The sequence below is a fragment of the Coturnix japonica genome, chromosome 5 (genome assembly GCF_054131305.1).
Source record: "Coturnix japonica strain WE chromosome 5, WE-NBRP24, whole genome shotgun sequence".
Classification (NCBI taxonomy): domain Eukaryota; kingdom Metazoa; phylum Chordata; class Aves; order Galliformes; family Phasianidae; genus Coturnix; species Coturnix japonica.
In genome coordinates this window covers 19,740,224-19,755,313 of record NC_140667.1, presented here as the reverse complement: position 1 = coordinate 19,755,313, position 15,090 = coordinate 19,740,224, and the positions used below count along the sequence as shown (strand labels likewise).

At 40.1% G+C, this 15,090-nt stretch overlaps 1 protein-coding gene across 6 annotated transcripts in view; it reads right to left on the bottom strand.

The window, feature by feature from the left end:
- The window catches only part of IFTAP (intraflagellar transport associated protein), a 42,616-nt gene that overhangs the window by 19,674 nt on the left and 7,852 nt on the right, over window positions 1–15,090 (bottom strand). For all 6 annotated transcript variants that reach the window (XM_015864233.3, XM_015864234.3, XM_015864235.3 and 3 more), the window contains exon 2: window positions 13,563–13,720. In XM_015864233.3, the coding sequence (XP_015719719.2) occupies window positions 13,563–13,665 (103 nt within the window). In that variant the 5' untranslated portion in view covers window positions 13,666–13,720. The remainder of the gene's footprint in view (window positions 1–13,562; window positions 13,721–15,090) is intronic.

Sequence of the window (15,090 nt, the reverse complement as noted above, 5' to 3'; positions counted from 1 at the left end):
AGTAGCAATATCAGTTGCCCCTGTGGAAGGCAAGAAATGGAAACGGGTGTCCACGCGTCTAGAACGAAAAGAAGGAGAAGCACAGGGGGGGGCTGCAGAAGACCCAGGTGCCGGGCATGGAGCAGTACCGAAAAAAGCAAAGGCAAAAACCAAGAGGCATGAAGAAGAGACTGATGATGAGGAGGAAATCACCTATTGTCGACCTCTGAAGCTGACTGAAATCCAAGGCTCAAGAAAGGAGTTCACACGGCGTCAAGATGAAGGTATCCTTGCTTGGTTGCTTCGCTGCTGGGACAACGGGGCCAACAGCTTGTCTCTAGATGGTAATGAAGCTCGCCAACTAGGAAGCATTGCCCAAGATGCAGGTATCGACAGAGGGATTAGCAGATGTTCGGATGGAGCTGCCACTCTCTGGTTGCGGCTGTTAGAAGCCGTGAGAGAAAGGTACCCCTATAAGGATGCTTTGAAGCCTAAATTTGATAGTTGGAATACCGTCCAAAAAGGTATTCAGCGCCTGAGGGAATTGGCCATGGCGAAAATGTTGTACAGCCCTGATCCAAGCGAACTTGACCCTGAGAGAGTGAGGGCCGATCCTGACATGTGGCAGAAAATCACAAGTACAGCACCAGAGAGAATTGCACAGTCATTGGTATCAGGATCTAAAGGATTCGTGGACAGATGGCCCCGAGTTGTTGAGCTGATTATAATGCTTCAAACCATCGATCAGCAGCTCCCCCAACTGCATGCCGCAGTTTCTGCCATCTCACGGCTAGAAAACCGAGTAGATGAAATGTGCAAGAAATTGTTTCCATCAACTAATTGTAATGATCCTGTAATAGTATCAGAAACAACTGATGAAGGTCAATCCTCATACGGGCCACCAGGTCTAATGAAGGATCTGATCAAACTAGTCCAGTCCTACTCCCCACCTGCATCATCAAAAGTCTCAGCTGTTAAACGCACACGCTTCCCAGCTCGAGCAAAGAACAACAGTACGATTGCACCGCGTGTTTCCATGTGGCGCTACCTACGTGACCGTGGAGAAGACATGAGGAAGTGGCATGATCAGCCCACTTCTGCACTACGAGCACGGGTGAAAGAACTGCTAGACATACCAACCACCAGTGGAGTTGCTCCAGTCATCACAGGTAACCAATAGAGGGGCCCTGCCCTCAGTCAGGGGAGGGAAAGGGATAATAGAGTTTATTGGACTGTGTGGATTCGATGGCCTGGCACATCAGAACCACAGGAATATAAGGCGCTGGTGGATACCGGTGCACAGTGCACCCTAATGCCCTCCAGTCATGAAGGGACAGAATCAATCCATATTTCTGGAGTGACTGGGGGCTCTCAAGAATTGACTGTGCTGGAGGCTGAAATAAGCCTCACTGGCAAAGACTGGCAAAAACATCCTATTGTGACTGGCCCAGGGGCTCCATGTATACTGGGTATTGATTACCTCAGAAGGGGGCATTTCAAGGATCCTAAGGGGTATCGATGGGCCTTTGGGATAGCTGCTGTAGACATGGACAACATTAAGCAGCTGTCTGTTTTGCCTGGCCTGTCAGAGGACCCGTCTGTTGTGGGGCTGCTACGAGTAAAAGAGCAGCAGGTACCGGTTGCTACAAAGACAGTGCACAGACGGCAGTATCGCACCAACAGGGATTCCTTGCTCCCCATTCATGATTTGATTCGCCAGTTGGAGAATCAGGGAGTGATCAGTAAAACTCACTCACCTTTTAACAGTCCCATATGGCCAGTGCGTAAAGCCAGTGGAGAATGGAGGCTGACAGTAGACTACCGTGGCCTGAATGAGGTCACACCCCCATTGAGCGCTGCTGTGCCGGACATGTTGGAACTCCAGTACGAGCTGGAGTCAAAAGCAGCCAAATGGTATGCCACCATTGACATTGCCAATGCCTTCTTTTCTATTCCTTTGGCCGCAGAATGCAAGCCACAGTTTGCCTTCACCTGGAGGGGCATTCAGTATACTTGGAACCGTTTGCCCCAGGGGTGGAAACACAGCCCAACCATTTGCCATGGGTTGGTCCAAACTGTACTGGAACAGGGTGGTGCTCCTGAACACCTGCAGTACATTGATGACATTGTTGTGTGGGGCGATACAGCAGAAGAAGTTTTCACAAAAGGAGAGCAGATAATCCGGATTCTTCTACAAGCTGGCTTTGCTATTAAGCGAAGCAAAGTAAAAGGACCTGCCCAGGAAATTCAGTTCTTAGGTATAAAGTGGCAGGATGGACGTCGTCACATCCCAGCAGATGTGATCGACAAAATCACTGCCATGTCTCCACCAACTAGCAAGAAAGAGACACAATCTTTCCTGGGTGCAGTAGGCTTTTGGAGGATGCACATTCCAAACTACAGCCTCATTGTAAGCCCCCTTTATCAGGTAACGCGGAAGAAGAATGATTTTGCATGGGGCCCTGAGCAGCAGCAGGCTTTTGAACAGATTAAACAAGAGATAGCCCGTGCTGTAGCCCTGGGGCCAGTACGGACTGGACAGGATGTAAAGAACATCCTCTACACTGCTGCTGGAGAGAAAGGCCCCACTTGGAGTTTGTGGCAAAGAGCCTCAGGAGAGACCCGAGGCCGACCCCTGGGATTCTGGAGTCGATCATATAAGGGGTCTGAAGAGTGCTACACTCCAACTGAGAAGGAGATCTTAGCCGCGTATGAGGGGGTTCGGGCTGCTTCCGAAGTAGTCGGGACTGAAACACAGCTCCTTTTGGCACCTCGACTGCCAGTGCTGAACTGGATGTTCAAAGGACAGGTTCCCTCCACCCATCATGCTACTGATGTCACCTGGAGCAAGTGGATTACGCTGATTACACAGCGAGCGCGAATGGGAAACCTCAATCGTCCAGGAATCCTAGAGGTAATCATGGACTGGCCTGAAGATAAAAAGTTTGGAACATCACCAGCAGAAGAGGTATCACGTGCTAAAGAGGCCCCACCATACAACGAATTACCAGAAAATGAAAAGAAATATGCCCTATTCACAGACGGATCATGTCGCATTGTAGGGAAGCATCGCAAATGGAAAGCTGCTGTGTGGAGCCCCACACGACAGGTTGCAGAGGCCACTGTCACGGGTTACTTAGATTTACCTATGCCCGTGACAGCGACTCAAAAAGCTTCAGTCTTTTGTTGTTACAGTGGTAAAACAGGATGAACATCCTGTTTTATACCAAGAACTGAAAAGTTTAATATTAAAATCTGACAAACCACAAGAGCATATTAATGTCTTTATGCAGTCAAACACGTGTATCCACACCATAACAATAGGAATTGAGGAGCCGATATCCAAACTGCACATTTAAGGGCTTTTATATATGAAAACCAGAAGAAAGCTTCTGGAAGCAATATACATTTCTCAGCAGAATTAACAGAGGCAAAAGGCATCATCAACTTTAATGTTCAGCATCACAATTCATACACCAGTAGGCTGTGAATAAACTTATGTATAGAATCATAGAATATCCCAAATTGGAAGGAACCCATAAGGATCATTGAGTACAGTCTCCACACAGCACCACCAAAAAACAGGCTATAAATCTGACACTGTCCAGACACTTCTTGAACTCTGGCAACCTGGGGCTGTGATTACTGTCCTGTGGAGCCTGTTCCAATGTCCAACAACTCTTTCAGTGAAGAACCTGAATAAGCCCACATCTATCTCGGGTGCCACTGTAATCATTCTTTTGGGCAACAATCCTCCTCAAAAGCACAGATCCTGAATACTCCAAATAAAAGCATATCATTTAACATCGGAAGACCTAGGACAAATAATTGTCATTAGTTACAATTAAGCAGTCCACAAACTTATTTTATGACTTATTTTATGTTTTCTGGACAGCTGAACTATTGTCACAGACAAAAAGTGCATTCACAGTATTTGTGTGCCATTCATTTACTTCAGACTACCCAGAACAGTGCTCATTTTCCAAAGCGGTTAGCCATAAGCTGCTGTTAGACACATTATTTTTTGTTAAGACCACCAGCATTGTTGAGTTACATAACATTAAACATTATATTTGATGAAACATTTACAACTGCAATGTGACACTAGATTAATGACTGCAAGGGGAAAAAAAAATTTTTACAAGGACAAGAAAAAAACACAAAGAGATTGTTATATGCTTCCTCAATAAGAGTATCAGCTATGCACCCATGTACATAATAAGGCTATGCCACATGAGCAAGCAGGGAGTGGGAGAATCAAACATAATGTTCCACACACAGTGTGCCTCAGGGCAGATGAGATCCACTCTTCAGATGACTACTGATACCTGTAGTTTCTCAACACATGCACCACATTACTGGCTCTCTTTAAGCAGTAAGTTATTATCTTAAAAAATACATTTAAAACAACACAAATTGTTCTAAATCTAAAGAAATTGGCAATTTGCAGAGAAATAGCTTTATTCGACAGTATTCTGAATTCCGGCAATTTCTTTCCTTACTTTTGAAAGAGAATGGAAAGGAAAGCAGGTCATATTCAAGCCAGTGAGAGGCTTGCTTAGCCTCCCCTCTTCTCCCCCCCTTGGCTAAGTGATAATTGACTCATTATTCACGGCAAAGACAGCACTAGCTATTCATAGAATCATAGAATTGTTTGAGTTGGAAGGAACCTTTAAAGGTCATTTGGTCCAGCTCCCCTGCAATGAACATGTACACTAGAACAGGTGCTCACAGCCCTATTCAACCTGACCTTGAATGTCTTCAAGGATGGGACTTCCACCACATCTCTGGGCAACCTGTGTCATCACCCTTATTGTAAAAAAACATCTCTCTTCTACCCAGTCCAAGACTCCCCTACTTTTGCTTAAAACCATTTCCTCTTGTCCTGTTACAACCCATTCTGATAACAGAATGTCCTCTTCTTTCTCATGGCCCACTCCACCAACCTCCCCCATTCCCCCTCCCCCCTCCCCTTTAGATACTATGTTTAAAAAAAATAAATAAAAGATACAAACATAACAAAAAACAGCTGATGTTTGAAAGGGTTCAGTGGAAGGGTTCATATATTCACTCTGCAGACAGCTTTTCAATTTTACTTTCTAGAAATTCCATTGTCACTACCTTAACAATGAAATAACGAACAAGCCTAGGTCTCTAGAAAAGCAAATCTCAGTCTCTTAAGAGCAATACCCATCATTGTCACTGATAAGTATGTCGCAGGCTTCAGTAACATTTCTATCAGAAAGTACATCAGGTTGATACATTCTTTCTGTCCAGCGTCTATCCTCTATATTGCTTAAAATTATCTTTGTCTTTCAATTTGGAAGGGAATCTTTTGAAAATGTCCACTGATCACCCATATATTTCAAAGAATAATGGGGTCACTTACCACAAAGCCAGAGAAGAGAGCTATCAGGATTATCAGGAAAAACTTTCTGTCAGTGAAACCTATGAGATGAAATATTAGCCCCAGCCCCAGAAGAATGATAAAAGTCCCTTGGTTTGAAACATTTCAAAGCAAGACCAGCAACAGCGATCAATACTGCAGAGTACCTGGCCTGAGATAACACACCAGAATAACAATATAGGATACCAAGTATTTCACCCCTTCAATTCAATTGATTGATTCCAAAAATGTTTATAAAATTTGGATGAGAATAGGGCCCCTTTTAACTATTAGGAAAAAAAGCTAATGCAGCAAAGTTCCAGTTTGCCTTTTTGTCCTCAAAGTATTGGACAGCATAAGGCTTGTCAATCCCTCAAATCCCTTCAAAGTTACGCTTTGATGCAACCCCCGGGATACAAATAATGCAGTGTCTTTGTGCAGGGCTCCTGAACAAGAAGTAATTTACTCACAGTAGCATGATAATGGTCTTGTACAGAGGTCAAGAGTACAAATTTCAATTTTATTTATTATCTCAAACACATCAGCAAACAGACACGCATAAAGCATAAACAAACTGAAATGTTTCCATAAACTATCACTCTGGGATTTTCAAACCAGGAAAACAGCATAGAAATACCTACACTTACCTGTTAGCAACTATGCATACGGCTTTATGGTGCTGAGGTAATTTACCCTAAATGCCAAGCCATAACAGGAAAGAAACTGATTTAAAGCCTGAAAATCCAATTTGTTGGGAGGATAATTTTTAAAGCTTAGTTTTTTGCTGTTGTTTTTTGTTTGTTTTGTTCTGTAATTGAATCAAACCAGCTCCCAGATATAACTCTGCAGTACCTTAATCAAAATATGCAGCCTCCCCCTCCTTGTATATCGCACAGCCAAGCACAGAACTTGGTGTTTTATTTTAGTTTCTTAGCCATGGAAATCTGCTTCGATTTACATTCTTGAGCTATCTTCCTTTTCCCATGTATTTAAATACATAAATCATTGTAAATCAGTGCAGAATTTGTCCAACTTACTTTGACAAGCAAAAAGCCCTACTACTCCATATAGTGAATACCTCAAGGATCTCAGAATTAGGCACATATTTGCCTGTTCCAGGACAATGGAAGTGACTAAACAGTTATCTAATGCTGTTTTCAGAGCACTGCGGTGTCCTGCCTAATCTGCTGCCACCCAAAAAGGCAGTGGATTTTCCATAGACACTGTAGCATATCTGCCAGCCGTGGGCATCTGAATTATCTAACTCCTAGATACCAAATTGCTGAAGTCCTATTCAAATCTTTCACAGCTAAAACTCTCACTGATTTCAATGACACCAATCCCATAGCAACACTAAAAGCAGAACTCCTCTGTCAAAGTTACTCAATCTGTGAAGCTGAGAAAATAACAACTTACTGCACTTTCAAGACACGTTATGAATATTAATTTGCACACTGAGGCAAGTATGTCAAACATCATTGTCTTCCATTTCTGCATTTCTCCTCCTATTTGATTAACAGGGAGTTTTATGCTGCTGGTTCCCCTTTCCCTCACTGCAATCTTGCACCATTGTAATGGATGTCTATGGAACTCTCTTCTTATTATGCCAGAACAGAGTTTAGTCAGTATAGCCCTTTCCCTTACATGCTTGATCTTACCCTCATTAAATCACAGATGGTCAGCCAAAAGCACCACTTCCCTGTATTTTTTTGTTTGTTTCATTTAAAAGATCAAAGATATAGCCTTGATACTTTGCTCACCAATACCAGTGTTCTAATGAAAGTTCACAATGCCACACTGAGCAACTGAAGGAACTGGGTCTGCTTAGTCTGGGGAAGAGGAAGCTGAGAGAAGACCTTACTGCTCTCTCCAAATACCTGAAAAGGGCTAACACCAATAGTGGGGTTGGTCTCTTCTCACTGGTGACAAGTGACAGGACAAGGGGAAATGGCCTCAAGTTGTGCCAAGGTTGTATATCAGGAAAAACCTCTTTACAGAAAGGGTAGTTAAACACTGGAATAGGCTTCCCAGAGAGGTGGTTGAGTCACTGTCCCTAGATGTGTTTAAAAACCGTTTGGATGTGGTGCTCAGAGACATGATTTAGCAGAGGGTTGTTATTTAGGGTAGTATGGGTAAGTTGTGGTTGGACTCAGCAATCTTCAAGGTCTTTTCCAACCTGAGCAATTCTATGATTCTGTGTCCTCAGCTAGGATAATATTCTGTAGACTGGGACAAGTAACATGTAATCTCTTAAGTACCAATTATTACTTCTAACTGTCATTTTTGCATATTTTACTTTAACAAATATATTTTTAAAATAATAAATAAATAAATAAATAAATAAATAAATAAATAATATTTTTTTAAAAAGACATGGAAGGAATTTCTGTATCCATTTCTTCCAGGGAAAGAAGAATGACTGTTGTTTATATCAAGTATATTTCAGCCACCCACACATCTGCTTTAGCTTAATGCATAGAAATACTTCTTCATAACTTAATCAGCTCTTCATTTTCAAAAGTTCAACTGTTCTTTTACTACATCAGTATCTCTCCACTTCTCCTTAATGGCATGTATATGCTGTGTTTTTATGTACTGTTTATCTGTATCAATATCTATGTCTCTGTTGGGTTTTAGTTATTGTCAGTGTTAGAAGAGTGGCAGTATTTCCTGTTTATACCATATTCATCCAAGCTGATCATTTTAAAACATGCATTATTCTTCCACAGATCAACAGTGCTGTTTCCAGATAGCTTCTACATTTGAATACTGTAATGCCATTAGTTAAGCAATAGAACAAATGGGCATTTGAGCACCTCAGCAGCATCCGTGAACAAAATTCTGCTTCTTCCAACAGGTAATGACCAACAGTAATCTTTAAAATTTTCAGAAAACCATGACAGACTTTTTAGAGCAGATTCTTGGCTGCTATTAACCAGCTCAGTTCTAGTAAGGGAGATATACCTCTTAATATCTGCCAGGACCATGAGGTGTCTACCATTACCAAGTAGTGCCAGTGCACTAGACCTGATTCTTTACTTCAGACAGGGTGTTTCTGCTGTGAAGGAAAAACATGTTCTCAAAGGCACAGCCTGTACAATCTTTAGCTACAGTACGTTGAGAGTGTATCATTATGTAAGAAATTGAAGGTTTTTTCCTGAAGCTGATAAAGGTGGGAATGCTTCTGATGGCTTCAGTAAATCTACACCATCCTTTTCTGAGTGCAGAGAATGTTACTGCTCAGAAACTGTGTTTGAGGAGTAGCTTGGGAAAATTTGAATTTGACAGTAGCTAACAGGAGAATTCTCATGCAGTATACAGGAACTTCACACTTCTAAGCCATCCTTGGAATGTCAGCTAAAAGATACAGAATGTATTTAGAATTATTTCTACACTTTGGGGGGGTGGGGGATTGATTGTTTTGCAGTCTAATAAATCAGAACAGAATTAGTTTTAAAAACCTTCTGTGTAATTGCATTCTAGGAGAATTCAGCACAAGTAGATAAGTAGATAAGCACTGTAAGGAACAAGGCAACCAGACATAATTAAAGCATCTGACATCCACAAATGGGGTTCCTTTTTTAACAAGTAATATCCATAAAGAGATTGCAGCAGGTAGGAACAAACTTCAAAAGAATCACAGATCCCAAGTATTTTTAAAAATCCTTGATTTTGGACATTACCATTGAAAAATTATCTTTGGAGTGGCCTGCTTTTTAAAAAAGGCAAATAGATACTTCTTTGAAAGTAGGCATTTCTATGTGATCTCATACTGGACACAGGAAAAATATATATATATATATGGAAAGTTCAACACTAAATATAATTTGAGGCCACAGTTACTGTATCTAGTTGTCCTGCCAAGCCCTTATATGGCTCTCATCTCTGATGTTTGCTTTGTGCTATTTCTTCATCTAGAAAAAGAGAGCTAACAGTATTTCTTCACCTCACTGGAGTGTCATGAAACTTAGCCAACAGCTGCATTTAGCACACTTTGATGCCTTTCAAGGCAAGGTGAAAAGGTAGAGCAAGGGTTCATTCTGTGTTATCATATTATATAGCATAACAGAATTCAACCAGGGCCAATATACCGCTAGAGGCTGAAATGTGTACCAAAACATCAACAGCAAAACTACTAGATATTTTCCTTCCTTATATTCCAGAATGATAACAAAAATGATGCAAGTTATGCATAGAATAAAAACACATCTTTCTCCATCTGAAAATCTTTAAAAATTGTTCAGTAAGAGGCATCACAGGAAAGAAAAAGTTGCCATTAGGGAAGCACCACTGTCCACGGGCTGTCTAATTTTCAGGTAGTCAGAGTGCTCCATCTTTATCAGATGCTGCCAGTGAGCTGCTGTGCTCAGTAATTTCCCCTCTTTATGCCTTATTTTATCCATCTATACAATGGAAATGAAGTATTTTACATAGCAAGCACCACTGAGATCTAAGGGCAATAAATATCCATAAAACAGATCCCCCATTACTATTTCAAAAATTATACATTGTGCTTGCATCTCTCTCTCTCTTTTCTCCACATTTAAGGGCTCTGTATGGTATTTGATTCTACACTACATTGAATGAAGGTTACAGAGATGGCTACTACATTTATGATCAATAGAAAACTGCAGATTTTTTCTCCCAGCCCATTCTTTCCAATGATCCAACAAAACACATCAATAAAGAGCTCTGAATTGATGCTGTTTCCCTATTTCATGCCCTGTTTAAGTTCCCTGGGGATGACAGATTAATTTAATTAGTTTTATTGAACTGCCTAGTTGCTTTTATTGGCAAATCCACTCATACAAAGAAGGCTGCAAATTTCTCTTGGGGTTATCATTGTCCTACTGGTCCATTTTTTTTTTTAAATTAAAGTGAATTTACTGTCATTTCCTATATAGTTTTCTGCTATGTTTTCTGTGGTTGGACTCAAATTTGTAAAGTGCCTTTGCTGACACTTATGTTGGAAGTTTAAAGGTGTTGTTTTTTCTTATCACGGTTAACAAAAAAAGGAAGCAGACAGCTACCATCAAATGGACTGTGAACTAAATACATCAAGAGCTTTCACTGGGGATTTAAATTAATTTGATCACAACACAGAATATAGCTCTTGCATGCCACCTGGAAGCAGAGAAATTGTCAGCCACTGTCCAACTTCCACTGCCCGACAGCCTGCTGTGTCCAGAAGCATTAAAAGAGCAGCAGTGAGGCTAGGAAGTATACATCTAAGGTTCAGTTTACTTGGAAATGGGTCTGATCAAAACCCTCAGACCTCAACACTGAGCCAAGTAGGGTGAAGTACCTGAAATAGAGCAAACATAACAACAGCAATGGACTATACTTAATTCCAGTGGTCAAGCAGACAAGAGCATGGAGAAACTGTGAATCAGTCCTTGAGTTTGGCTAAGAATTTTATTCTAGCAACAGCTTCTTATTCTATCAGCTGACTGATTCAGGATTATATATGTATTTCTATCTATACAGTATATATGACACTTCTAAATATTATGCAATTAAAATCCATCAAGTTCTGTTGGATAATATATTTTTAAAATGCTCAGCTCAGGGCTCTTACATATCATTTAAGCAAGTTAATTCATGTTCTATCATTATTAGATCTGGTAAAAGTGAAGGAAAAACCTTAGAATAGAATTTATTGTCTATTAGTCTATAAAATTTTGCCACATCACCAAGCACACTTTAAAACAAATAGACCATGAGTCACTGTTTTTTTAACAATGCCATAATGAGGAAGACTAAATTCCTGTATCAAAGATACGATTTTACAGTCCCATTAAGTTTAAATCACATATGTATCACTAAATAAATTACACAGTTTTTAGAAGGACCTTATTTTGACTCCAAATTTTGTTCCATTCAAGCTGAAAGGAGTATTTTCTCAAATATCATGATGAGGAATTTTATCTCTTTTCATAGTATACAGAGAAGCCAAAGGTAATTTCACACTCAGACATAAAAAGAAAGCACTCTAAGCATAAGATTTCCTTTAATAGGATGTTAGGAACCCTTACAAATCCAGTGAAATCCAGGCTTGCAATAATTCATTAATATTTGGTTTACCATATTTACAAGAATTGAAGTGTTCTGTCAGAAGAAGACTCTAATGTGTTCACAAGGGCCTAGTCTAGGCTTATGTTTACAGTCTCAAAGGGATCTGTCCAGATAGCCCAGAGCAGTCAATGATGCTTGGATTTTGTACTCATGGTATATATTTTTTTTCAATTTTATTGAGTGTAAATTTAACTAATGAAGAGAAATCACACACTAGTTAGAGAACCCGCTTCTTATGAGATGCTTGCAAAAGTAACGAAGAAACCCTTGGTGAAAATATCCCTGCAACCCAACGAGGGAGATAGTACAAATTTATGTACAAGTGAAAGTCACCTTATACAAATACGGTACTCAAATCAGTGGAATCCAATCAGTTCTATTTGTTTCTTCTGTTTGCAATGTTACAATCTAATTTACAAACATAACTGAATAGGTTTGGTTACTTGTGTACACAAACATATCTCTATATCTAATGAGGCAGGACTACAAATTCTATTGCTAATGCTCATTGTAGGAAGATGCAGAGTGTGAATCTACACTATTATCAGGCCAAATTCAGAAAGATAATCTGTAAATGGCCAGATTTTGTTTGACAGTGACCACAAATGCACCTCCACAGTGAGTATCTCAGCTTATGACATGAAAGTGAACATTTCTGGAGCCTATTAACAGATAGTCTTCTTAAGCTATTATGGTTCCTTTTTTTTTTATTTTTTTTTATTTTTTTTTTTTGAATTGTTTTTTAAAAGACAAATGACTTATTTCTCAAGTGCAAAATTGAGAAACTAAGAATGTGATGCTTTGCAGAATGTTTTTCCACTGTTCTGATGCTAAAATGCCTTTGCCTTAAGTGGAATTTCTACAGGTCATTAGTTTATAATGCAAACCAGCACCTTCGGGTATTTTTAAAGGAAAATGAAGACAGTAGAAAAACAACCTGAGCTATTTTGTTTACACCACCATAGGAAGCTACATTTCTAAGCATTTGATTCAGTTAAAACTCTACCTTTGATATACAGAGTTTTAGTGGCAGATGCTGTAGTGACAGTGAAAGTGACTGAAATACACGCTGAAGCTTTTTGCAAGTAGCATCATGATATGAAGCATGCTTCTAAGATAGGACCTATCCCCAGAGCATCAATCATATATAAAGAAGACCAGAAGCTAATTTTCAGTCCTCTTATCTCATCCCCCAGTGCCTCCTTTCTCTTCTATTTTTTATTGGGAGGAGAGACAGAAGGCTGCCACAAGATTATTTCTGAGGCAGTTTTGACTCCCCCACTGGTTTTCTGCTCAGTGCCTGTGACTGACACTTAGTTCTGCCTGAAGGACAAGTACAGGACAGACTTCTGAGTGCTAGTCAATTGAGCATGCCTCATGGTGTAATTGGAAAACACAGTACTTCCACAGTAAGATGAGGATATCATCCTCAGTGCAAAGGTGTAGTAAAGAGAATTATAACTGAGTAATATGTAACTCTCAGTTATTTTTATTGCGCCTGAAGGAATGGCCAGAATAAGTGAACCTAAGCTACAGAATTTGGGTCCAATTCTAAACTTCCTTTAGCTCAGCAATGCTCAGATAAAAATTAAGCTCCACCTTTTATTTTACCTGTAAAGCAGAAGACCTTTTCAGTCTAATTACCCTAACATGATATTCCTTCATTCAAGCTACTTGTAGAGCCAGTTTTGTGCTTACCATAACATAGCACAGAAAGCCAGCATTATTAAAACAATGAAACTATCCAAGCTGCACACATCTTAGGCCACTATGTACTACAAAGTATTCTTCTGAGCTGCTTCTTTTATGCGTAGTTTCCTAGCAAAATGACATGGGACTTGTGTAAGGAAAGCCTAGCCTTCCACATATTGCCCCCCACAATGTTCCTAAATAAAGTAAAACACAATTAACCACCTTGTAAGGCCCTACCTCAGCAGTGTGTGAACCAGACTAAGGAAAGCTGTCATTAGAGATTTCACTGCTGTTAGGAGAAATAAAAACATCAGAAGGATTTGCCTAAGGTCACAAAGCTGAACTCTAAATACTACTGCTGCACTCCTTACCAATCTTTTACCATCTTTTCAGGCTGCAATTTCTGTTGGGAGACTTGGGATGTACATACCTTTCAAAAGATAAGTGAATGTGCTTAGAAACTCTTCGTATGTCTGCTCATGGCTATTAATAAATTGATCAAGGATGCAGTTGTTTATCAGTTGTTCTCCCATAATCCACACCTTGCCAGTCAAATAGGTATATCTGGGTTAGCAGACTTCTCTTCTCCTGCAATTAAAAAAAAAAAAAAAAAAAAAAAAAAAAAAAAAAAAAAAAGAGCATATGTGTCTGTAGGCAGCAAACATATGAACTGAAGAGTCCCTAACCATTTATAACCCCTACAATGTCATTTTTTTCTTCACTCCTTGTGAAGTCCCAGTCTCTTCAGTTGGACTACATACCACATTTCCCCTGAACTCAAGGGCATGTAGTAACTTAAAGTACAAAGAGAAAAAGTGTGAAGATGTATGCCTGAAATTTATGTTCTTGGGTAATATGGGCCACATAAGAGCCAGGTTCTCTCAGCAGGGTTCCTTCCCCTCACTTTGAGTTGTTAGTCTTCAAATCTGTCAGACCCCTGCCTTCTTTGCAGAAACAGTGACACCACTCGCTAACTTGTTGTTGAATCTTGCAAGTAGGACACCTGTACACTCAACACTTGGACCAAATCCATCATTTTGCAGGTGCACTACTCACTGTATCATCAAAGCCACAGCACCCAGATTTCGTACAGCACGTGAATCACAATGTACACGTGCACACTGAGGCAGTGTACGGGACAAGGAGAGTGTGATAGAGCTGGGCAGCTGTATAGAATAGCAAGAACCCTGTCTTGAGAAGGGAAGAAATGCCAAAAGGTGCAGAAACACTATGTTGTATTTTCTTAACTTGTATAAATACAATTTAACAGCTATGTGATATTAAATAGTTGATAATGTTACTAATAGTAATGTACAAGTAGGACCAGAGTGCCAGCAGTAGGAAGCCACAGGTGGGGGCATGGACACACACAGCTAACACACTCTCCCACAGTCTCAACCTAATTAGAAAATTGAAACAACCAGTTTGCAGATACAAATGTAATAAGGATACAAGAATGCATTATAAGAATGCACCTATTGCTTGATTTTCACACATTCCCATGCTTCTTCCCTCAATTTACCACAGCATTAGAAAGCATCTTTTGGGAATGAAACCTCAGTTCTTCAGCAAAACTTCAAATCTAACTTCAAATACACTAAGGAAGGGCTGCCAACTTGATTTTATACTTAATAACATCAAGCAAGAATTGTTCCAAGCCCAGAATGAAAATAAAGCATCATTTCTAATGACAAACTCTAATTCTGCTGGATTGCCAGCTTGTAAAGAAGGCAAATGTTCCGAAGATGTGGAAACACCTGCATGCCCACATGACCTGAAGCTGGAGTTCACTAATGTTCTGCCAAAAGCAAACACGTATTACTCTGTGGACTGGCCAAGAAGATTACCATTTACCAGACTCTCAGAGTGGTTTATGCAAATTATGGTGGTTTCAGAGGGAAGCAATGCCATTCTATTCCTCATTATTGTTCAGTTATTACAGACATTATTTGAGGTAA